General features: G+C 43.6%; 2 protein-coding genes across 9 annotated transcripts in view; one reads left to right on the forward strand and one right to left on the reverse strand.

Annotated features, from left to right (window-relative positions):
- RCCD1 (RCC1 domain containing 1) overlaps positions 1-15,043 on the forward strand; it is a 50,772-nt gene extending 35,729 nt beyond the window's left edge. Inside the window, exons 9-10 of one of the 5 annotated variants that reach the window (XM_070571437.1) lie at positions 2,000-2,046; positions 14,964-15,043. In XM_070571437.1, the coding sequence (XP_070427538.1) occupies positions 2,000-2,012 (13 nt within the window). In that variant the 3' untranslated portion in view covers positions 2,013-2,046; positions 14,964-15,043. Of the gene's footprint in view, positions 1-489; positions 726-1,485; positions 1,667-1,999; positions 2,047-2,732; positions 3,122-4,895; positions 6,833-14,963 lie in introns of those variants that run through there. The other 4 variants (XM_070571460.1, XM_070571451.1, XM_070571429.1 and 1 more) reach the window with 4 other exon arrangements.
- The window catches only part of PRC1 (protein regulator of cytokinesis 1), a 29,174-nt gene extending 11,479 nt beyond the window's left edge, over positions 1-17,695 (reverse strand). For all 4 annotated transcript variants that reach the window (XM_070571352.1, XM_070571361.1, XM_070571342.1 and 1 more), the window contains exons 1-6: positions 17,416-17,695; positions 3,269-3,401; positions 2,920-3,042; positions 1,219-1,452; positions 971-1,141; positions 340-489 (exon numbers count right to left, since the gene is read on the reverse strand). In XM_070571352.1, the coding sequence (XP_070427453.1) occupies positions 340-489; positions 971-1,141; positions 1,219-1,452; positions 2,920-3,042; positions 3,269-3,401; positions 17,416-17,426 (822 nt within the window). In that variant the 5' untranslated portion in view covers positions 17,427-17,695. The remainder of the gene's footprint in view (positions 1-339; positions 490-970; positions 1,142-1,218; positions 1,453-2,919; positions 3,043-3,268; positions 3,402-17,415) is intronic.
- Between the last annotated feature and the right edge of the window lie 2,441 nt (positions 17,696-20,136).

Raw genomic sequence — 20,136 nt, forward strand, 5'->3', positions numbered from 1 at the left:
TGGTGTGGCTCTGTGGCTAGGAACCAAACTCAGGCCGCTGACGCAGAGGACACTGAACTTTAACCACTAGGCCAGCAGGGCTGGCTCTAAAAGTTCCCCCTTTTCAAATAAAATTACAACACAAAGCCACCGGGGTAAATCAACACTCTATAACATTATAGGAGCCAGAAATCTAAGAAATGTACACAAAAGATAGAAGATGAACAAGCTATTGCCAACTTTCTCTGATGCTTGTATTAAAAACAAACTCACTCAAGGCAGAAGCGGTAAAGACATCAGACTTGACACAGGAGCTCTGCTCATACAGACTGTGGACCCAGCGCCTGTTGGGTTTCTTACCGCTTTCTTGACCTTGGCCTTTGACCCAGTCATAACCGTGGCCACAGCTTCTCTCTCTTCTGCAGGTATCTGCAATCTGTCCCAGAGCTCTCGGATCTGAGCTCGCAGACCCTCACACACTGCTTCATTTTGTGACTTTCGCATTTCTAGCTGTAGCAAAGAGAGCCGTGGTTATAGCAAAGGCAGCAGCACAGAAAATGCTAGCCCTCTGGCCTCCCACAAAGACAGTCTGGACCCACATGGAGAAGAAGCACTTTTACAAGATTGTGAAGAGCCGTGTTTTGATGACTTCTGAACACCAACTGTAAGGCTGTCATTATAGTAGGATCTCAAACCCCAAGACCTGGATTAAAATTTTGAATTAAAAAAGATTTTTTTCAATTAAACACTAAGCTAATTCACATGACTATTATTTCATCCAAAATTTCAATTTCACATTCTTAGAGGTACATACACATTTTTTGTTAAAAAAAAGAAAGTCAAGTTTGTATATCATATAATACTATTTTATCCTCTCTCATTCTCTTCAGTTAGACTGGCTCCTTATTTAAGACTCAAGGAAAAAAAACTCGATTTTTTCAAATTGTTGGAGATGCTGGAGATCCCAGGCCGTAATCTGAGTAGACCTTACCTGCCGCAGCAACTTCTGTAGTGTTGTAATGTTCTCCAAAGACAGGCAAAAGGCATCTTCATCTTCACACACCACATCTCTTTCAAAGCTGGTGTCTGGGGTGTGATCTAATTCTTCCATACACAGTATGATCTGTCTCTTTAGGTTGACAAACTCCTCATGCCTGGACGCCTATAAAATAAGATGATTAGGAGCTACGCAGAGGAAAGTGAGGCGACCTTTGAGGAAGTGCGAATGCAGCAGCATACCTTTGCCTGCCTCAGTGTTGCCACATGCTGTCTGAACTGGCTCAGCTCTTCTAAGCTGGGAACCGAGGTGCTGCCAACATCATAGTGGGGCATGCAAAGAATTTCACACAGTTCCTGATCTTGTTCTTGAAGTAGTTTCAGTTCCTGTTTTCTCTCCTTTTTCTGTTTTCGCATGAGTTCTACCTGAGTGCGCAAATCCTTTTCTAGTTGCAGGATGGTTGTCTCTCCTTCTTCCTGGAATATAAGACAATGTACCACTGTTCTAAGGTTCCAGGTGGATTTCTTCCAAGGAAGAGAAGGACAACGGAAGAAGGCTAGGATGATGGACTTTTAGTTAAACTTACAAATAAGTCAACTCATGGCCAACAGAATATGGCACAAAGAGGATCCCCTAAGGAAAGCATCTAATAAAGAAAGGTACCAGGGCACTTTGCAAGAGGTGAAAATTGGTTGGAAAGCTTGCTTTGAGTCGGCTATAGGGTATTATATTTAGCTCGTAACTAAACGCTCAACCTAATAATCCTAAGAACATCACCTAACGAGTAAAAATTTAGTAGTCCTTGCTCTACTCCTAACTGATGAACAGGAAAAAAAAAGTGGCAGTTGTATGTCCTATTCAACACCGGTGAATTAAGAGCTCTCATGTAATTTAAGGGAGAGGGGCTACTGTACACCTAACCTCTCATTAAATTTCACATCGAAATTTAAATTTAAAAAAAAAGTCCAAATGAAACTATTTGTCCAAAATCAATGATATTTATGCCATTTCTGTTAATTCCAGGAAACCCCACTGATGTCATGGTCTGCCTGATTGCTCTTGGCTGCCAGGTATGAAGTGTCCTTAACGCTTTAAAAGCAGTCTCCCTCCTAGGCTGACTCCATCTAGATATCCAGGCAGTTCTTCCTGTAACAGGGGAAGGGACCCAAGAACCTTATGGGTGCCACACCAGCCACAGTGTGCTGTCCCTGCACCCACATCTGTTCTGATCACCTTCCCACACTCCACGTATGTTTTCATTTTTAGGATTCCAACACTGTTTTTACTGGTTCTCCCCAGGGATATGTTTTGGGGCCCCATCTGTTATTCATTTCATCCTTGTTGGTGTCCTCATTTAAGCCCCTGACTTGTGCTGGGCCATAATACAGCAACCTCTCAGCTAGGTCCACGGTAACTGTGGCATGCTCTGAACTTGCCCATGTCCTCCTGATATCCAGCTATGGAGACATTTCTTCTCAAGTAGCCATTTTGGCTGGCTCAGTGGTATGCAGCTTCTGGATATGAAAAAACCCACAAAGGCAGGTTTTTGGGTAACTTTCCCTTGCATCACTAGTTACTTTTGCTTCCTAGGTAGTTCTTTTCATTTTCGTTCAAAGAAAGAATAGTATAGTACCATCTTGCCTGGCTTCTCCTCAGGGTTAAAAAATTTTTATATGCCCTACAAGTTGATAGCCAAAGAAAGCTTGTTTTTGATCAAACCATTGCAACACTTATTAGCTTCTTCACCTCTCAACAGGGTGGGCAACCCTTTACATAAGTGAACATTACTTTGCTGGAACTAATTAACCAGGCAGCGTGTTTCCTCACTTCTCATGTCCAGTACCACCCTACCCTACAAAGAAACTTTCCACTTGCAGCCCTAAGTCAAAGCTCCTTCCTAAATCTCAGACTCAAGCAGGATCCCCGGAGACCCGACCAGGTACCTGAAATGGCTCGACATGTAACTCGCTGCACAGGGTGTTCAGCTCTTTTTGACAGATGGAGATGCTTTTGATGAGCCTTTCCTTCAGGCTTTCCTCTTCAGCAATCATCATATCCAGGAGGTCCTACAAGAGAAAAAACAGTCCTATAAAAATTTAAGGCCAATGGGAAAAAAAAAACCCAAACCAATAAATAACACCAAAACCTTCATAAATACAAATTTTTAAGAAAGGAATTAAAAACAAACAAAACCAGAAGAGCATGTGACATCCTAGTGTCACTTCTATATGCTATCTCAGCGATCTTACCCCGTCCCACTGCAAAGAGCCCACCCAGTACTTCTCAACTCACCTTGATATGTTTCTTCACAACCTCGGTTCTTTGTAACCGCTGGTCCTCTGGAATCCCAATTAATTCCCATATTTCCCGAAGGTGATTCAGGGCTTTCTGGAGACATACTATGGACTCCTCTGCCAGCACCTCACTGAAAAGCAAAAGAGAAGTCAGTTACATGAGCCAGTGACTCCAGACTAAAAGAAGTATTTAAAGGAACTAAATAAACTAGTTTCTCAATGGCCTCAAGGATAAAACAAATTGAAAACAAGCACTCAGCTTAATTTATCTTTAACCACTCCCCTCCACTTCTCTCTTAAAACACGACAACACTGGCACAGCAAAATTCAGTATCATATTATATTGTGGAAATTCAATCTTCCTAATAATACTCAGAATCTGGACTTTCATCAATGACTCTACCTAAGCAGTATAAGAGAGAATTATAAATCCTTTTTTTTGAGGAAGATTAGCCCTGAGCTAACGTCTGCCGCCAATCCTCCTCTTTTTGCTGAGGAAGACTTGCCCTGAGCTAACATCCATGCCCATCTCCCTCTACTTTATATGTGGGACACCTACCACAAGTGGTGCCATGTCCGCACCTGGGATGCAAACTGGCGAACCCTGAGCTGCTGAAGCAGAACATAACCACTGCACCACCGGCCAGCCCCTATAAATCCTTTTGTTAAAAAAAAAACGGGCCGGGGGCTGGCCCCGTGGCCGAGTGGTTAAGTTCGCGCACTCCGCTGCAGGCGTCCCAGTGTTTCGTTGGTTCGAATCCTGGGCGTGGACATGGCACTGCTCATCAAACCATGCTGAGGCAGCATCCCACATACCACAACTAGAAGAACCCACAACGAGAAATATACAACTATGTACTGGGGGCTTCTTTGGGGAGAAAAAGGAAAAAATGAAATCTTTAAAAAAAAAAAAAAAAAAAAAAAAGGCCAGCCCCGTGACCAAGTGGTTAAGTTTGCCCGCTTCACTTCGGTAGCCTAGGGTTTCACAGGTTTGGATCCTGGGCGCAGACATGGCACCGCTCATCAAGCCATGCTGAGGCAGTGTCCCACATGCCACAACTAGAAGGATCTATAACTAGAATATGCAACTGTGTGCTGGGGGGCTTTGGGAGAAGAAGAAGAAGAAGAAAAAAAAAGAAGATTGGCAACAGATGTTAGTTCAGGTGCCAATCTTTAAAAAAAAAAAAACCAAAAAAACAGGAGCTTGCCGGTGGTGTAGTGGTTAAGTCCGAGGACTCCACTTCAGAGGCCCAGGGTTCACTGTTTCAGATCCCAGGCACAGACACACACACACCACTCATCAAGCCATGCTGTGGTAGGCATCCCACTTATAAAGTAGAGGAAGATGGGCTTGGATGTTAGCTCAGGGCCAGTCTTCCTTAGCAAAAAGAGGAGGATTGGCAGCAGTTAGCTCAGGGCTAATCTTCCTCAAAAAAAAAAAACCAAAAGAAGAAGAAGATGGCAAAACTACAGTGAAAGGAAGCAAATTAGCTGCCTGGGATCAGGGCAGGGGATCAAGAGTAAAAGAGCACAAGGAGACGTCACCAAGATGGCGGAGTGAGTAGTCTTCTTTGTCTCTCCCCCTTCAAATCTACAACTAATTGGACATTCGTTGGTTAACAAAGGATATCCATACAGCACCTCAGGACGCCTGAGAGACCTGTGCTGCTATACATCAGAAGGCGGATGGACTTCCCCCCGGGAGGAGGTGGAGATAGGTGACCCACGGACAGCCTAGTACCTGCAAGTGACTTTCTTCCAGTGGACTCCCCCATAGCATTGCCACGCACCAAGGGCAGGAGTGTTTGCACGCCGGCAGAGCGACGGTGGAAACAGGTGACTATAGCCCTACCTAAGCCCCTTGCTATTACACCTAAGCCCAGGGGGAAACTCGAGGGTCCTGCACCGGCGGCAGGGAAAGCCTCTACTCACCATTAGCGGAGAGGCTCTGCCTGGCATTCAGAACACCGGGAGGCTTCTGAAGAGGAGGATTCTGAGCAGGGCAGCAGCCCGCCAGCCGCCGCCAGACTCACAGACTCCAACTGTCTCCCAGACGGGAAAAGGGCCTCCCGGAGATCCCGTGGGAGTGCTCTGGGGCTGGGTGGAGTTCCAGCTGCCAGTTTCTGCAACCCAGGGGGAAACTCCAGGGTCCCGCACCGGCGGAAGGGAAAGCCTTCACTCGCCATTAGCAGAGAGGCCCTGCCCAGCATTCAGAATGCCAGGAGGCTCCCAAAGAGGAGGATCCCGGGCAGGGCAGCAGCCCGCCAGCCACCTCTGGACTCACAGACTCTGGCTGTGTCTCAGAGGAGGCAAGAAGCACCCAGAGATCCTGTGGGCGTGGTCGGGGGCTGGGTGGAGCTCCAGTGGCCTGGCTCCATGGCCCAGGGGGAAACTCCAGGGTCCCACAGCAGCCTCAGCGAAAGCCTCTGCACAGCCCTAGTGGAGAGGCCCCAACCGGCAATCACAAGGCTGGAAGGCCCTGGGGCAAAAGTAGCACAGCTAGGTGAGCTAATCACAGACTGCAGAAGATACCTATAGCTCTGCTGTGACCTATAGTGGACAAGTGAGATTTTGTGGGCTCTGACAGTGACAGAGCTGTGAATATAGGTGATCCTGCTCCCGGCTGCTGGGAAAGCCCATAACACCACTGCAGACCCCAAGGAGGAAGCACGTCTAGGTGGTCTGCAACAGTAGGCACCAGCAGCCTGAAGCCCCCTTGCGATTGCCCCCACAGCTGAAGAGGGACCCCACAGGACCACTGTGACTACGAGGAGGAGCCCAGGTCCAGTCAGCAACAGCTGACAGGGTTCCTGGTCGGTGCAATCTAAACAGCTGCTACCCCCCACATACCACTAGAAACAAGTGGAAGCAGTAACTAAACTCTATCTCTATGTGGAGGCACAAATCCACGCCATCAAGCAGTATGAAAAAATATATTAAATCTCCAAACCAGAAGGAAAATGACAAGTACCTAGAAAACAATCCCAAAGACCATGAAATCTATAACCTAAATGACGATGAATTCAAAACAGCCATTATTTAAAAACTCAATGAGTTAAAAGAGAATACAGATAAACAACTCAACGAATTCAGGAGCTATGTCACAAAAGAGCTTGATACTATAAAGAAGAACCAAGCAGAAATACTGGAGATGAAGAACACAATGGAGGAGAGTAAGAAAAATCTGGACTCTCTGAACAGTAGTGTCGATAACATGGAGGACAGAATTAGTAACTTGGAGGATAGGAATATAAAAATGCTGCAGACAGAGGAAGAGAGAGAACTAAGACTAAAAAGAAATGAAGAAACTCTCCAAGAATTATCCGACTTAATTAGGAGATGCAACATAAGGATTATAGGTATACCAGAGTGAGAAGAGAAGGAGAAGGGGGCAGAAAGCCTGTTCAAAGAAATAATGGCTGAGAATTTTCCAAACCTGGACAGAGAGAGATGGAACCTCATGTGACAGAAGCCAATAGATCTCCAAACTTTATCAACGTAAGAAGACCAACCCCAAGGCATACAGTAGTGAAGCTAGCAAAAGTCAACGACAAAAAGAAAATACTAAGGGCAGCCAGGCAGAAGAAAATAACCTGCAAAGGAACCCCCATAAGGCTGTCAGCAGATTTCTCAGCAGATACCTTACAGGCTAGAAGAGACTGGAATGATATATTCAAAACTCTGAAGGACAAAAACCTGCAGCCAAGAATACTCTACCCAGCGAAAATATCCTTCAAATACGATGGAGAAATAAAAACTTTCCCAGATAAACAAAAGTTAAGGGAGTTCATTGCCACAAGACCTCCTCTTCAAGAAATGCTCAGGAAGACCCTCATACCTGAAAAATCAAAAAAAGGAAAAGGGTTACAAAACCCAGAGCAAAGGAGATAAGCAGAAGGACAATAACAGAAAGTAGCAGCTCTCCATCAGAACAGGTTAGTAAAAGTTAAATAAAACATTAAAGATAAATGGAATGGAAACACCAAGAATAAATAAAATCCTGTCATTTTAACCACAAACTCACAACACAAGAAGGAAGAGGAAAAAAAAAATCTGACAATAACAACCTAGAAGGGGAAAAGAAAAGGGATGGAACGTTTTAATTTAAGGAAATAAGAGGCTATCAGAAAATGGACTATCTCATCTATGAGATGTTTTATACAAACCACCTGGTAACCACTAAACAAATAACAAGAATAAAGACACAAATTACAAATAAGAAGAAAGCCAATACAGAAATTTACCTACCTGAATTAGTAATCCAAAAATCATGGGACAAGAAACAAAGGAAATGCAAGAGAACCTGAAAACAAGTGATAAAATGGCAGTGGTAGGCCCCCACATTTCAATAATCACTCTGAATGTAAATGGATTGAACTCTCCAATCAAAAGACACAGAGTGGCAGGATGGATCAAAGAACAAGACCCAACAATGTGCTGCCTCCAGGAAACACACCTCAGCCCCAAAGACAAACACAGACTCAGAGTGAAGGGATGGAAGACAATACTCCAAGCTAATAATGAACAAAAGAAAGCTGGTGTCACCATACTTATAATCAGACAAAGTAGACTTCAAAGTAAAACAGATAAAGAAAGACAAAGAGGGGCAGTATATAATGATAAAAGGGACACTCCACCAAGATGACATAACACTTTATATATATATATATACGCACCCAACACAGGAGCACCAAAATTTATAAAGCAACTCTTAACAAAACTGAAAGGAGACATCAACAACAATACAATAATAGTAGGGGACCTCAACACCCCATTAACACCAATGGATAGATCATCCAGACAGAAAGTCAACAAGGAAATTATAGAATTAAATGAAAAATTAGACCAGATGGACTTAATAGATTTATATAGAACACTTCATCCAAAAACAGCAGGTTACACATTCTTCTCAAGTGCGCATGGAACATTCTCAAGGATAGATCATATCTTGGGAAACAAAGCAAGCATCAATCAATCCAAGAGGGTTGAAATAATATCGAGCATCTTTTCTGATCATAATGCTATGAAACTAGAAATCAACTACAAGAATAAAGCTGGGAAAGGGGCAAAAATGTAGAGACTAAACAACATGCTACTGAACAAATAATGGATTATTGAAGAAATTAAAGAATAAATCAAATATTACCTGGAGACAAATGAAAATGAAAACACGCCATATCAACTCATTTGGGACACAGCAAAAGCAGTCCTAAGAGGGCAATTCATTGCAATACAGGCTCACCTCAATAAACAAGAAAAATCTCACATAAGCAACCTCAAACGACAACTAACAGAATTAGAAAAAGAAGAACGAACAAAGCCCAAAATCAGTAGAAGGAAGGAAATAATAAAAATTAGAGCAGAAATAAACGATATTGAAACAAAAAAGACAGTAGAAAGGATCAATGAAACAAAGAGTTGGTTCTTTGAAAAAAATTAACAAAATCGACAAACCCTGAGCCAGACTCACTAAGAAAAAAGGAGAGAAGTCTCAAATAAATAAAATTAGAAATGAGAGAGGAGAAATCACAATGGATACCAAAGAAATACAAGGGATCATAACAGAATATATGAAAAACTATATGCCAACAAATTGAACAACCTAGAAGAAATGGATAAATGCCTAGACTCTTACAACCTCCCCAAACTGAATCAGGAAGAAAGAGAGAATCTGAATAGACCAATCACAAATAAAGAAATAGAAACAGTAATCAAAAACCTCCCCAAAAACAAGAGTCCAGGACCAGACAGCTTCTCTGGAGAATTCTACCAAACATCCAAAGAAGATTTAATACCTATACTTCTCAAACTATTCCAGAAAATTGAGGAAGATGGAGCACTCACTAACACATTCTATGAAGCCAACATCACCCTGATCCCCAAACCTGACAAGGACAACACAAAGAAGGAAAACTACAGGCCAATATCACTGATGAACATAGATGCAAAAATCCTCAACAAAATTCTGGCAAACCGAATACAGCAATACATCAGAAAGATTATACACCATGATCAAGTGGGATTTATACCAGGGACACAGGGATGGTTCAACACCCGCAAGTCAATCAATGTGATACACTACATTAACAAAATGAGAAACCAAAACCACATGATCATCTCAATAGATGCAGAGAAAGCATTCGACAAGATCCAACATCCATTTATGATAAAAACCCTCAATAAAATGGGTATAGAAGGAAAGTATACCTCAACGTAATAAAGGCCATATATGACAAACCCACAGCCAACATCATACTCAATGGACAAAAACTGAAAGCCATCCCTCTGAGAACAGGAACAAGACAAGGGTGTCCACTTTCACCACTCTTATTCAACATAGTACTGGAGGTGTTGGCCAGAGCAATTCGGCAGGAAAAAGAAATAAAAGGAATCCAAATAGGCAATGAAGATGTAAAACTCTTGCTGTTTGCAGATGACATGATCTTATATATAGAAAACCTCAAAGAATCCATAGGAAAACTATTAGAAACGATCAACAGCTACAGCAAAGTTGCAGGGTATAAAATCAACATACATAAATCAGTAGCATTTCTATACGCTAACAATGAACTAACAGAAAAAGAACTCAAGAACTCAATCCCATTCACAATTGCAACAAAAAGAATAAAATACCTTGGGATAAATTTAACCAAGGAAGTGAAAGATCTATACAATGCAAACTACAAGACTTTCTTGAAAGAAATTGATGACGACATAAAGACATGGAAAGACATTCCATGCACATGGATTGGAAGAATAAACATAGTTAAAATGTCCATACTACCTAAAGCAATCTACAGATTCAACACTATCCCAATCAGAATCCCAATGACATTCTTTATAGAAATACAACAAAGAATCCTAAAATTCATATGGGGCAACAAAAGACCCCGAATTGCTAAAGCAATCCTGAGAAAGAAGAACACAGCTGGAGGCATTACAATCCCTGACTTCAAAACATACTACAAAGCTACAGTAATCAAAACAGCATGGTACTGGTACAAAAACAGGTGCACAGATCAATGGAACAGAATTGAAAGCCCAGAAATAAAACCACACATCTATGGACAGCTTATCTTTGACAAAGGAGCTGAGGGCCTACAATGGAGAAAAGAAAGTCTCTTCAACAAATGGTGCTGAGAAAACTGGACAGCCACATGTAAAAGAATGAAAATTGACCATTCTTTTTCACCATTCACCAAAATAGACTCAAAATGGATCAAAGACCTAAAGATTAGGCCTGAAACAATAAGTCTTCTAGAAGAGAATATAGGCAGTACACTCTTTGACATCAGTTTCAAAAGAATCTTTTCAGATACCATAATTCCCCAGACGAGGGAAACAATAGAAAGAATAAACAAATGGGACTTCATCAGACTAAAGAGCTTCTTTAAGGCAAGGGAAAACAGGATTGAAACAAAAAAACAGCCCACTAATTGGGAAAAAATATTCACAAGTTATTTATCTGACAAAGGGTTAATCTCCATAATATATAAAGAACTCTCACAGCTTAAGAACAAAAAAGATCAAACAACCTGATCAAAAAAATGGGCAGGGGACATGAACAGACATTTCTCCAAAGAAGATATAAGGATGGCCAAGAGACACATGAAAAGGTACTCATCATCACTAATCATCAGGGAAATGCGAATCAAAACTACACTAAGATATCACCTTACGCCTGTTAGAATGGCAAAAATATCCAAAACCAAGAGTGACAAATGTTGGAGAGCCTGTGGAGACAAAGGAACCCTCATACACTGTTGGTGGTAATGCAAACTGGTGCAGCCACTATGGAAAACAGTAAGGAGATTTCTCAAAAAGTTAAAAATAGAAATACCTTATGACCCAGCCATCCCACTACTGGGTATCTATCCTAAGAACCTGAAATTAGCAATTCCAAAAGTCCCATGCACCCCTATGTTCATCGCAGCATTATTTACAATAGCCAAGATGTGGAACCAACCTAAGTGCCCAGCAACTGATGATTGGATAAAGAAGATATGGTATATTTATACAATGGAATACTACTCAGCCATGAAAAAAGACAAAATCGTCCCATTCACGACAACATGGATGGACCTTGAGGGTGTATGTTAAGTGAAATAAGCCAGGCAGAGAAAGACGAACTCTATGACTCCACTCATAGGTGGAAGTTAACATATAGACAAAGAGAACTGATCGGTGGTTACCAGAGGAAGGGCGGGGTGGGGGGAGGGCACAAAGGGTGAAGTTGTGTACCTACAACATGACTAACAATAATGTACAACGGAAATTTCACCAGGTTGTAAACTATCATAATCTTAATAAAAAATTTTAAAAAATGGAAAAAAAAAGAGCACAAGGAAACTTTTTTAGGGTGATCAAATGGTTCTAGATCTTGATGGTGATGGTGATTACATAAGTGTATGCAATGACGAAAATTCAAACTGTATATGTAAAATGAGTCGATTTTACTGTATATAAATTACACCTCAAATCTAAAAGAAAAAAAAAGGGAAGTAAAAGAAATAACTAATGTGGAAAAACAACAAAAAAAGTTGGGAGAGGGGCCGGCCCCATGGTCGAGTGGTTAAGTTCTCGCGCTCCACTTCGGCGGCCCAGGGTTTTGCCGGTTCGAATCCTGGGCGCGGACACGGCACCACTCACTGGGCCATGCTGAGGCGGTGTCCCACATGCCACAACTGAAAGAACGCATGACTAAAGATACACAATTATGTACCAGGGGACTTTGGGGAGAAAAAGGAAAAATAAAATCTTGGGGGGAAAAAAATAGTTGGGGAAGAGGAGGAAAAAACAGAGCAAAAGAAGCCAGGCAAGCAAGCATATATTACTATGTGACTCCATTTATATAAAGTTCAAAAACAAGCAAAACTAAGCCATAGTTTCAGCAGTCAGGATAGTAGCTGCCATTGTCCTGGGAGGTGGTGACTGGGAGAGGGCACAGGAGGGCTCTTTACACTGATGAGTGCTGACTTGTGAAAATCCACTGAATTCACACTTGATATGTGCATGTTTCTGTATGTATGTTATTCTTCAATTACAAAAAGTTTATTTAAAAAAATTATTCATTGTTTATCTGAAATACAAATTTAACTGGGCACCTTGTTTTTTATCTTAAAAAATGTTTAAAAATGATAACCATTAGTCAGTCTGCTTCACATAACATTTAAAGATTAGAGATTTTCTCTCCTTTCTCTGGTACAACTGGATAACAAAGAGACTGCTCTGATGCCAGAGAAACTAGAGTCTAGATGTTTTTTGCCACTAGTCAGCCGTGAGGCCTGGAATAAGTCACATAAGCTCTTTGTGTGCTGTCTGCAAAGGATGGGGCTAGAGACTCTCACTGGCCCCCTCTCTCTCTCAGTGTATTCACTGGTTCTGTCAGTCACCAGCCAGCCTAGATCTCCAAGAACATCATTTTCTCCAGAGGTTTTAATATATTCACATCCGAGACATTTCTCTAGCCAAAAAATCCCAATTTAAAGGTTGCCTGTCCTAGTTGAAGAAAAGCTTTTGCACAAATACCAGTTGCCTATACCAGATGGCTAATATCAATACCCAGATAATGAATAGTCTTTAAAAGAATTTACTGTACTCCATTCATTTTAGAAATATTAACAGGTTATTAAGGCATTTATTTAATATAATCTCAATTAACTAAAGTTCAACTAAAGAGCTTCCCCAGGTGAATAATCCCTTTGCACTTCAATTTTAAGACAGAATGCACAAATCAAAATCCTAATTTTTGCATTTCATTAAAAATAACCTACAGAATCTAATCTGTGGTCAGTGTTCAATCTGAATACAGAACCCTGGTGTTGAGCCAGACCAGCCTGGGCTCTGGTCCAAGGGTCACTACTGCAGAGAGTGCTCTCCAGTCTGCTCCAGTCTGACTGGCCCAGCCCATCCTGGCCAGTCTCCACAAGACAACTAGGCTGTCTGTCCAGTCAGGTCCCTGCTGAACCACTGCCCTCAGGAAGCAGAGACTCAATCACCTTCAAAGGAAAAGGCCCTCTAAAACATCTCTCCAGGTTTGTCTCTTCATCTCTCCCACCCTGCACTCCCCAAGACTCCAGCCAAGTGAACTTCCTAAGCATTGCCTCCACAGTGCCTGCACTCAGCCATGTGTAGCTCTCAGTTTTTGATGCCAACATGCTTCTGCACATTACCTTCCACTTGCCACCACCTCCCTGGACAGCTGTGGATTTCTCAGTTGTTCCCCCACCCCCAGCCCAGTAGACCATAAACTTAAGCGCAGGGACCACCACATCTTGTCCATCTTCATTTTACCAGACCCTAACACACAGGAACTGTTCAATAAATGTAAAATGAATGGCCTTGAATTCCTGCCAACTACCGCTGGTGCAAAGGTAAACTGCTACAGCTACTTTGGAAGACAGTCTGGCAGTTCTCAGTTAGACACAGAATTACCGTACAACCCAGCAACTCCATTCCTAGGTATTTACTCAAAGAAATGAAAACTTATGTCCACACAAAGCTTGTATACAAATGTTTACAGCAGCATTATTTATAATAGCCAAAAAGTGCAAACAACCCAAATGGCCATCAACTAATGAACAAGCAAATAAAATGTGATTTATCTATACAATGGAATAGTATTTGGCAATAAACCTCAAAAACATTATGCCAGGTGAAAGAAGCCAGTCGCAAAAGACAACATATGGTATGATTCCACGTATGTGAAATATCCAGAATAGGCAAATCTATAGACAGGGAGATTAGTTGTTGCCTGGGGGTGGGGTAGGGGCAGGGGGGAGGGTGTGAAAAGGGGACTGACTGCTAATAGGTATAGGTTTTCTGAAGGGATGATGAAAATGTTCTAAAACTAATTGCAGTGATAGTTACACAACTCTGTGAATATACTAAAAATCATTAAATTGTACACTTTAAGTAGGCGAATTGTATGGTTTGGGGATTCTATCTTAATAAAGCTGTTATTATTATTATAATTTTTTAAAGATTTTATTTTTCCTTTTTCTCCCCAAAAGCCCCCGGTACATAGTTGTATATTTTAGTTGTAGGTCCTTCTAGTCGTGCCATGTGGGATGCTGCCTCAGCGTGGCCTGATGAGTGGTGCTGTGTCCGTGCCCAGGATCTGAACCAGTGAAACCCTGGGCCGCCAAAGTGGAACACGTGAACTTAATCACTCAGCCATGGGGCCGGCCCCACAAAGCATTATTTTTTAAAATCTGACACATAATTTGAAGTTTTCTAAATCTGTGACTATGTTGAAAAACTTAGATATATTTACTAATTAATTTAATCAAACAAATTACTTCTACAAACTAAAATGATATGATTGGGACAAATGTATAGACCTCAAATCCAATTAAAATCAAGACAAGTATCTGCATAGTGAATGGACTGCTACACATTTAAAGGGTCCTCTGAACTCCAGTAGATGGGCCACTAACAAAAAGCAGTATGCACATAATTGGTTACAAAGAAAAAGTTAACCATCCCTTGGAGCTGATTACTTTAACAAATCTTATTTGGCCTGTTGGAGGATAGGTGTTTGGAATTACCAATCTTCTAGTTAGAGACAGTTCTCATGAGTACCATTTTCAAAGAATTAAAAACTAAAATGTTCCACTCTTCACAACATTCAAACTGTATGAACTTAATTCCTATATCATCCTAACACCTCTTTCTTACATTCCCACCATTAGCCTACTCTCAAAAGACAGCCAGAATCTCACTCCTCCCCGCACCTGGCGGTAGCCGCCCTGGTCCAGGTCATCGCCATCACCTCTTGCCTGTACTGCAGTGGCCTTTCACTGGTCTCGCTACTTCTGCCTTGGCCTCCTTGAGCTTGCTGTCAACAGAGGAGTTGACACCCTATCTTCTTGAGAATCCTCCGGTGATTGCCCGTCTGCCTGTACAGAGGCCTCTGGAACCCTGTTTCAGTACTCCAGTCACCACGGACTCCTTTGCTCTTTTTGGAACCTACGAGGCACTCTCCTACCTCAGGCGCTGGCATTTGGTGTTTGCTCTACCTAGAACCCTCTTCCCGACGTCCACACTCATCCCCTCACCTCCTTTATGTCTTTGCTAAGATCACCTTCTCAGGGAGGCCTTTGAAACTGCCATTCCCCTTTCCTACACCTTCAGTACTCTTTATCCCCTCTCTCTGCTTGATTTCTCTCCACAGCACTTATTACCATTAATGTAAGATTTGCTTATTTATTACCTTTCTTCCGCTATTAGAATGTAAACTCCAAAAGGGCAAGGATGTCAGTTTCGTTCACTGCTGAATCCCCTCCCTATACTTGGCATGGCACCTTATATACATTAAACATTCAAGAACTTTTTTTGAGTAAAATAACTTGACAATTCAAAAAAGTTGTATGATCATAAGATGCGTCAGCACAATCACGGTGAATAATTACCATGGTACATATATACTGCCTTGCTAAATGGTTTCAGGTAGTTCCCAAAAAGGTGCAAATTTGAGACTTTTTTCTTATAATACATCACTGGAAAACTGAGGGTGCTTACAATACTGCCCAAGGACACAAAGGTTGTAAAAAGGACCAATTTTCCCAGTCTCTTGAACCTGTCACTGGGCTGGAAAAGCTCTCAAATGGTCCTCTAAATGATTTCCAACCTTCGGGCAGCATTCACTGATCCACTGTCCTATTTTCTCCTAAACAGCCCTCCAGAGAAGGAGCTTTGTTAAGCCTCATGTGTGCAACCTGTCTGAAGAATCAATAACCAATAGTTAATTCAGCAACCAATCTGATAACCATGATATTTCTCAGGTCTATTTCTCATAGTCCTTTCTTTTTTTTTTTTTTAACGATTTTATTTTTCCTTTTTCACCCAAAGTGCCCTGGTACAGACTTGTGTATTTTTAGTTGTGGGTCCTTCTAGTTGTGGCATGTGGGATGCTGCCTCAGCATGGCCTGATGAGTGGTGCTGGGTCCACACCCAGGATTCGAACTGGCGAAACCCTGGGCCGCTGAAGCAGCGCGCGTGAACTTAACCACTCAGCCACGGGGCTGGCTCCTTATAGTCCTTTCTAAATATAAACACCTGAAATCCAGATTACCCAAAAGTCTGGTTTTGTTCGTAGAGTAATCCCAGTGGCTGTTTTAAAGCCTAATTATATCTGTTGATCTACTGGTAACCCTTTCTCCCCATTCATTCACTGTCTTGAAAGTAGAAGATGCCTGAACAATCCTAAAACTGTTAATGAACTTGAATTTGGACTAAGAGTTTCCTGTAAGATGTCGTCTAAGGTTTTACTCGTCCTCAGAACGCATCATTACCTTAAACGCACGGCAGCTTAAATACGCTGTCCTTTAGATAATAAGATATTGTAACCCACAACCTGATACCGTTGTTTTTCCAACGGTACCAGCCATCTTCTACCCAATTCCCATCCTCCCGAAGGTGAGCATTTGGAGAAGAACGGTCTGAATCCCTAATCATGAGAGACGATGACCCTTACAAAACCATAAGGCAGTCGGTTTGGCCAATAACTACAAATTCTTCAGTAATGAATCATCACAAGTCTTCACCCACCACTTTCAGAAAATAAGGTTAACGTGTGTATCACTCTTAACACACAAGTCCTCTGCACCGATATTCTTATTTCAGAGGCGAGGAGACTGACGTTCAACATCTTGCCCAAAGTCACCGTGCTGGTGAGTGACAGTCCGGTCGCGATATCAAGTCGGACACTCCCCCAGCGCCGCCCGGGGAGCTGTTAAAACGCCTTATTAGGACTTTCTTAACTTGCAAGGAGACCAGGCTCTTTCCCAGTCAAGGGAAACGTTACCACTGCAGCCCGGATACGTCGAAAAACAACGATAATAATAAAGGCTCACGGCTGTATTTAGAGAAACGAGAAGCCCCGACATGAAGCCTCCGCACTTAGAGGAGGCCGGCGGGGCCAAGCGGCAGCACCTGCGGCTCAGCGCGGGCCCCGAGGCCGCCTGGCCGCCTGGCCTCCACGTCCGGCGTCGGGGCCTGCGGGAGCCCGGCCCGGCCTCCGCCCCGCTCCCCGGCCTCGCTCCGACGCGGGCTGACAGGACACCCCAGCCCCGGCCGGGGGCCTCTCGGACCCCGCACCGCTGACGGTCGTCGCTCCCTCCCGCGTCCCGCCGCTCCCCGCACCTTCTCCTCATGGCGGACGCTCCGAGCAGCCTGCGTCGAGGCCCCCGACCTGCTCCACGCGGGCCCGAGCGCGACAACCAGCCACAGACACCGGCGACCTCACTCCGGGTCGCAGCTCCGCGAGCCGTTAGGCCCCCGCGGAATTTCAAACGGCGCCCGGAGGCGGAGCAGCCGCTCGATTGGTGGACCGTCCCGTCGCTCCTCGCCAGGCCCCGCCCCGCCCCGCCCCCGGCGGCGCGGCGCGTCGCGAGTGCGCATTCAGGTCCCAGAGCGCCCGGGGGCGGGGAGGGGCTCGTGCGCCGGCGGGGGCTGTGGGCGCCGTCTGTGCGTGCGCCGGGCCGCGCCCGAGCGATGCTGTTGGGCGGCTCTTTCCTGCAGCCTGGAGGGACGTTACCCCGCCCCGCCCCGCACGGGCGCGACTTGGTTCGAAGCGCTCGCCGCCGTCCGGGACTGCCCGACCTCCCCGGCGCGAAAGCCGCGTTGCTGCCGCAGCCCCGGGCGGCAGGCGCGGGCTTAGTAGGAAAGCCTGGCGCCTTAACTTGTCTCCTCGCTCATCAGGTCGCGAGCCCGGGACTGATCTTCGTGGCTGTCTTCCCAGATGTAGGAGACCATCCCCTCCAGGGGAAGGGAAGGAACGGGGACCCTGCTCGCGGCCTGGTGCCTTTCCGGACAGTGATCCCATTTAATCTCGACCACAATCCTGTTAGCCGAGTATTAGCGCCATTTTACAGAGGAGAGACCTCTCTCAAAAATGCTTGAGTGACTTGCCCGAGGGGCACGGTTGGTAAATAAATGGAGATCACCTGGGCGTGGTTTTCCTGTAAATTACATGGGTTTATGTAATTGTTATATGAAAATTTGTGCGTGTGTGTGTGAAGAAGATTGTTGCCGAGCTAACATCTGTACCCGTCCTCTATTTTGGATATGGGGCACGCTGCCACAGCTTGCCCTGATGAGCGGGGCCTCGGTCCACACTGGGGATCTAACCCATAAATCCTGGGCCACAGAAGGGAGTGCCCAAAGTTAACCACTACACCCCCGCTAGCCCCTAAAAGTTTAGAATTCAAAATCGACATCAAAATAATTTTGTACCCTTTTTTCACCGAACATATTCTACATCTCTAAATGCTTATATACTTTTTTTTCAGTGATTCATGGTTGCGTAATGTCCTGAGTGTGTAGATATCTCAATAATACAACTATTTTGCTATTGATGCAGATATAGATCGTAATTTTTACAAATAAATGTCTTCATACATAAATCTTTGGGTCTTGCATTATTTTCCTATGGTTGATTCCCAGAAGTGCACTTACTGAATGCTCCTTTTCCAGGGGCTTTCCCCACCAAGGAAGCCTCACTGAAGAGAACCCCCTCTTACCCTCAGCAGGCAGACTACTGGCCTTTTAAACCTCTTTGCTAGTTTCACATGCAAAAAGTGGCATTTCCGTGTTTGATTCACACTTGCTTGATTACAACTGAAATAGCACATTTTCCGCGGTTGTATTGGCCACCTGTAACTTCGGTGAATTCTCTTGTCTTTTCCATGAAGGAAAAGTGAAGGATGCTTGTTTGCTTCACCTTCAGGACCATGTTTTTTTCCATTTTTAGAAGAACTTCATTGTGCTTGCAGCATCCTCTAGCTTGTCAGCAGTGTGCCAAACATTTCCACCACTAATATGGTGGACCGCAGGCACCACTTTTTAAATTGAATTGCATTCTTTGTTGATTAACTTGAGAGTTTTTCAGAAAGCTTCAGACATTTGTGATCTTCACACATGTCCCCAGGGCCAGCATTGCAAGTATCCAGAGATAAAACAATTTTGCTCTCGTGTCCTTTACGCTGTAGTTCTGAAGCTGACACAGTCATAGCATCATTGGAAGATAACCATTCAGAGCAGGTACTCAGCATGTCAAACACTGTGTAATGTGTGTATATGACCCTTTTACAGGGTCATGTTGTATTTCTATTGGACAGCGTTGTTCTAGAATGTAAATGCAATGCATTGCCCCTGTTTATTCACTTGGCCATAGAATCTTTTTCTGACTGCCACATATTCTTAATACAAACTGAGAGCCCTGTCAGCAGTGTCTTTGATCTTACACTCTAGCTTGACATAGCACTGTCAAAATTCTAGCTAGATACTTGAAGTATGCATTTTCTTTGTAATATGCACTGATACAGCATTATCATTCTTCTATGGAAAGAATACTCTTGATGATCAGACAACAAAGGTTTGGATCTTTCTTTTGATAACTCTCAGCACTGTGGATTAAGGAAGAGATGGGAGGCAGAGCAACTGGGAGGGTCAGTATTGCAAAAACCGGTAAGTACCTCTGCCATGGGGATGGTGAGGAGAGGATGAACCAGAAGCATTTAGAAATAATGGGTAGGGGGACCAGCTGAACATGGGGCATAAAAAGAAAAAAGCCGAGGTCAAGGATATAATTTCTTGCAAGAACAAAATTTGAGTAGATGATGAGAATGTCAATTAAGGGAATAAAGGAAGAGGAGTAGGTTTAGGGATTCAAAGTGGGGACAGGAGGTTCGAGTTGAGAGTTTATTTTAGACGTGGAGTCTGAAGTGCCTGTGGAACACCCAGGTTGGAAATGCTAGTGTGAAGCTCGGCAGTGAGACAAAAGCTTGGGATCTGGAAGTAGATGACAAGGACAGAGAGAGGGGAGGTGTCAACAAATGTGGAGAGGCAGAGAGGAGTAATCAC

The sequence above is a fragment of the Equus przewalskii genome, chromosome 1, assembly GCF_037783145.1.
Source record: "Equus przewalskii isolate Varuska chromosome 1, EquPr2, whole genome shotgun sequence".
NCBI lineage: Eukaryota > Metazoa > Chordata > Mammalia > Perissodactyla > Equidae > Equus > Equus przewalskii.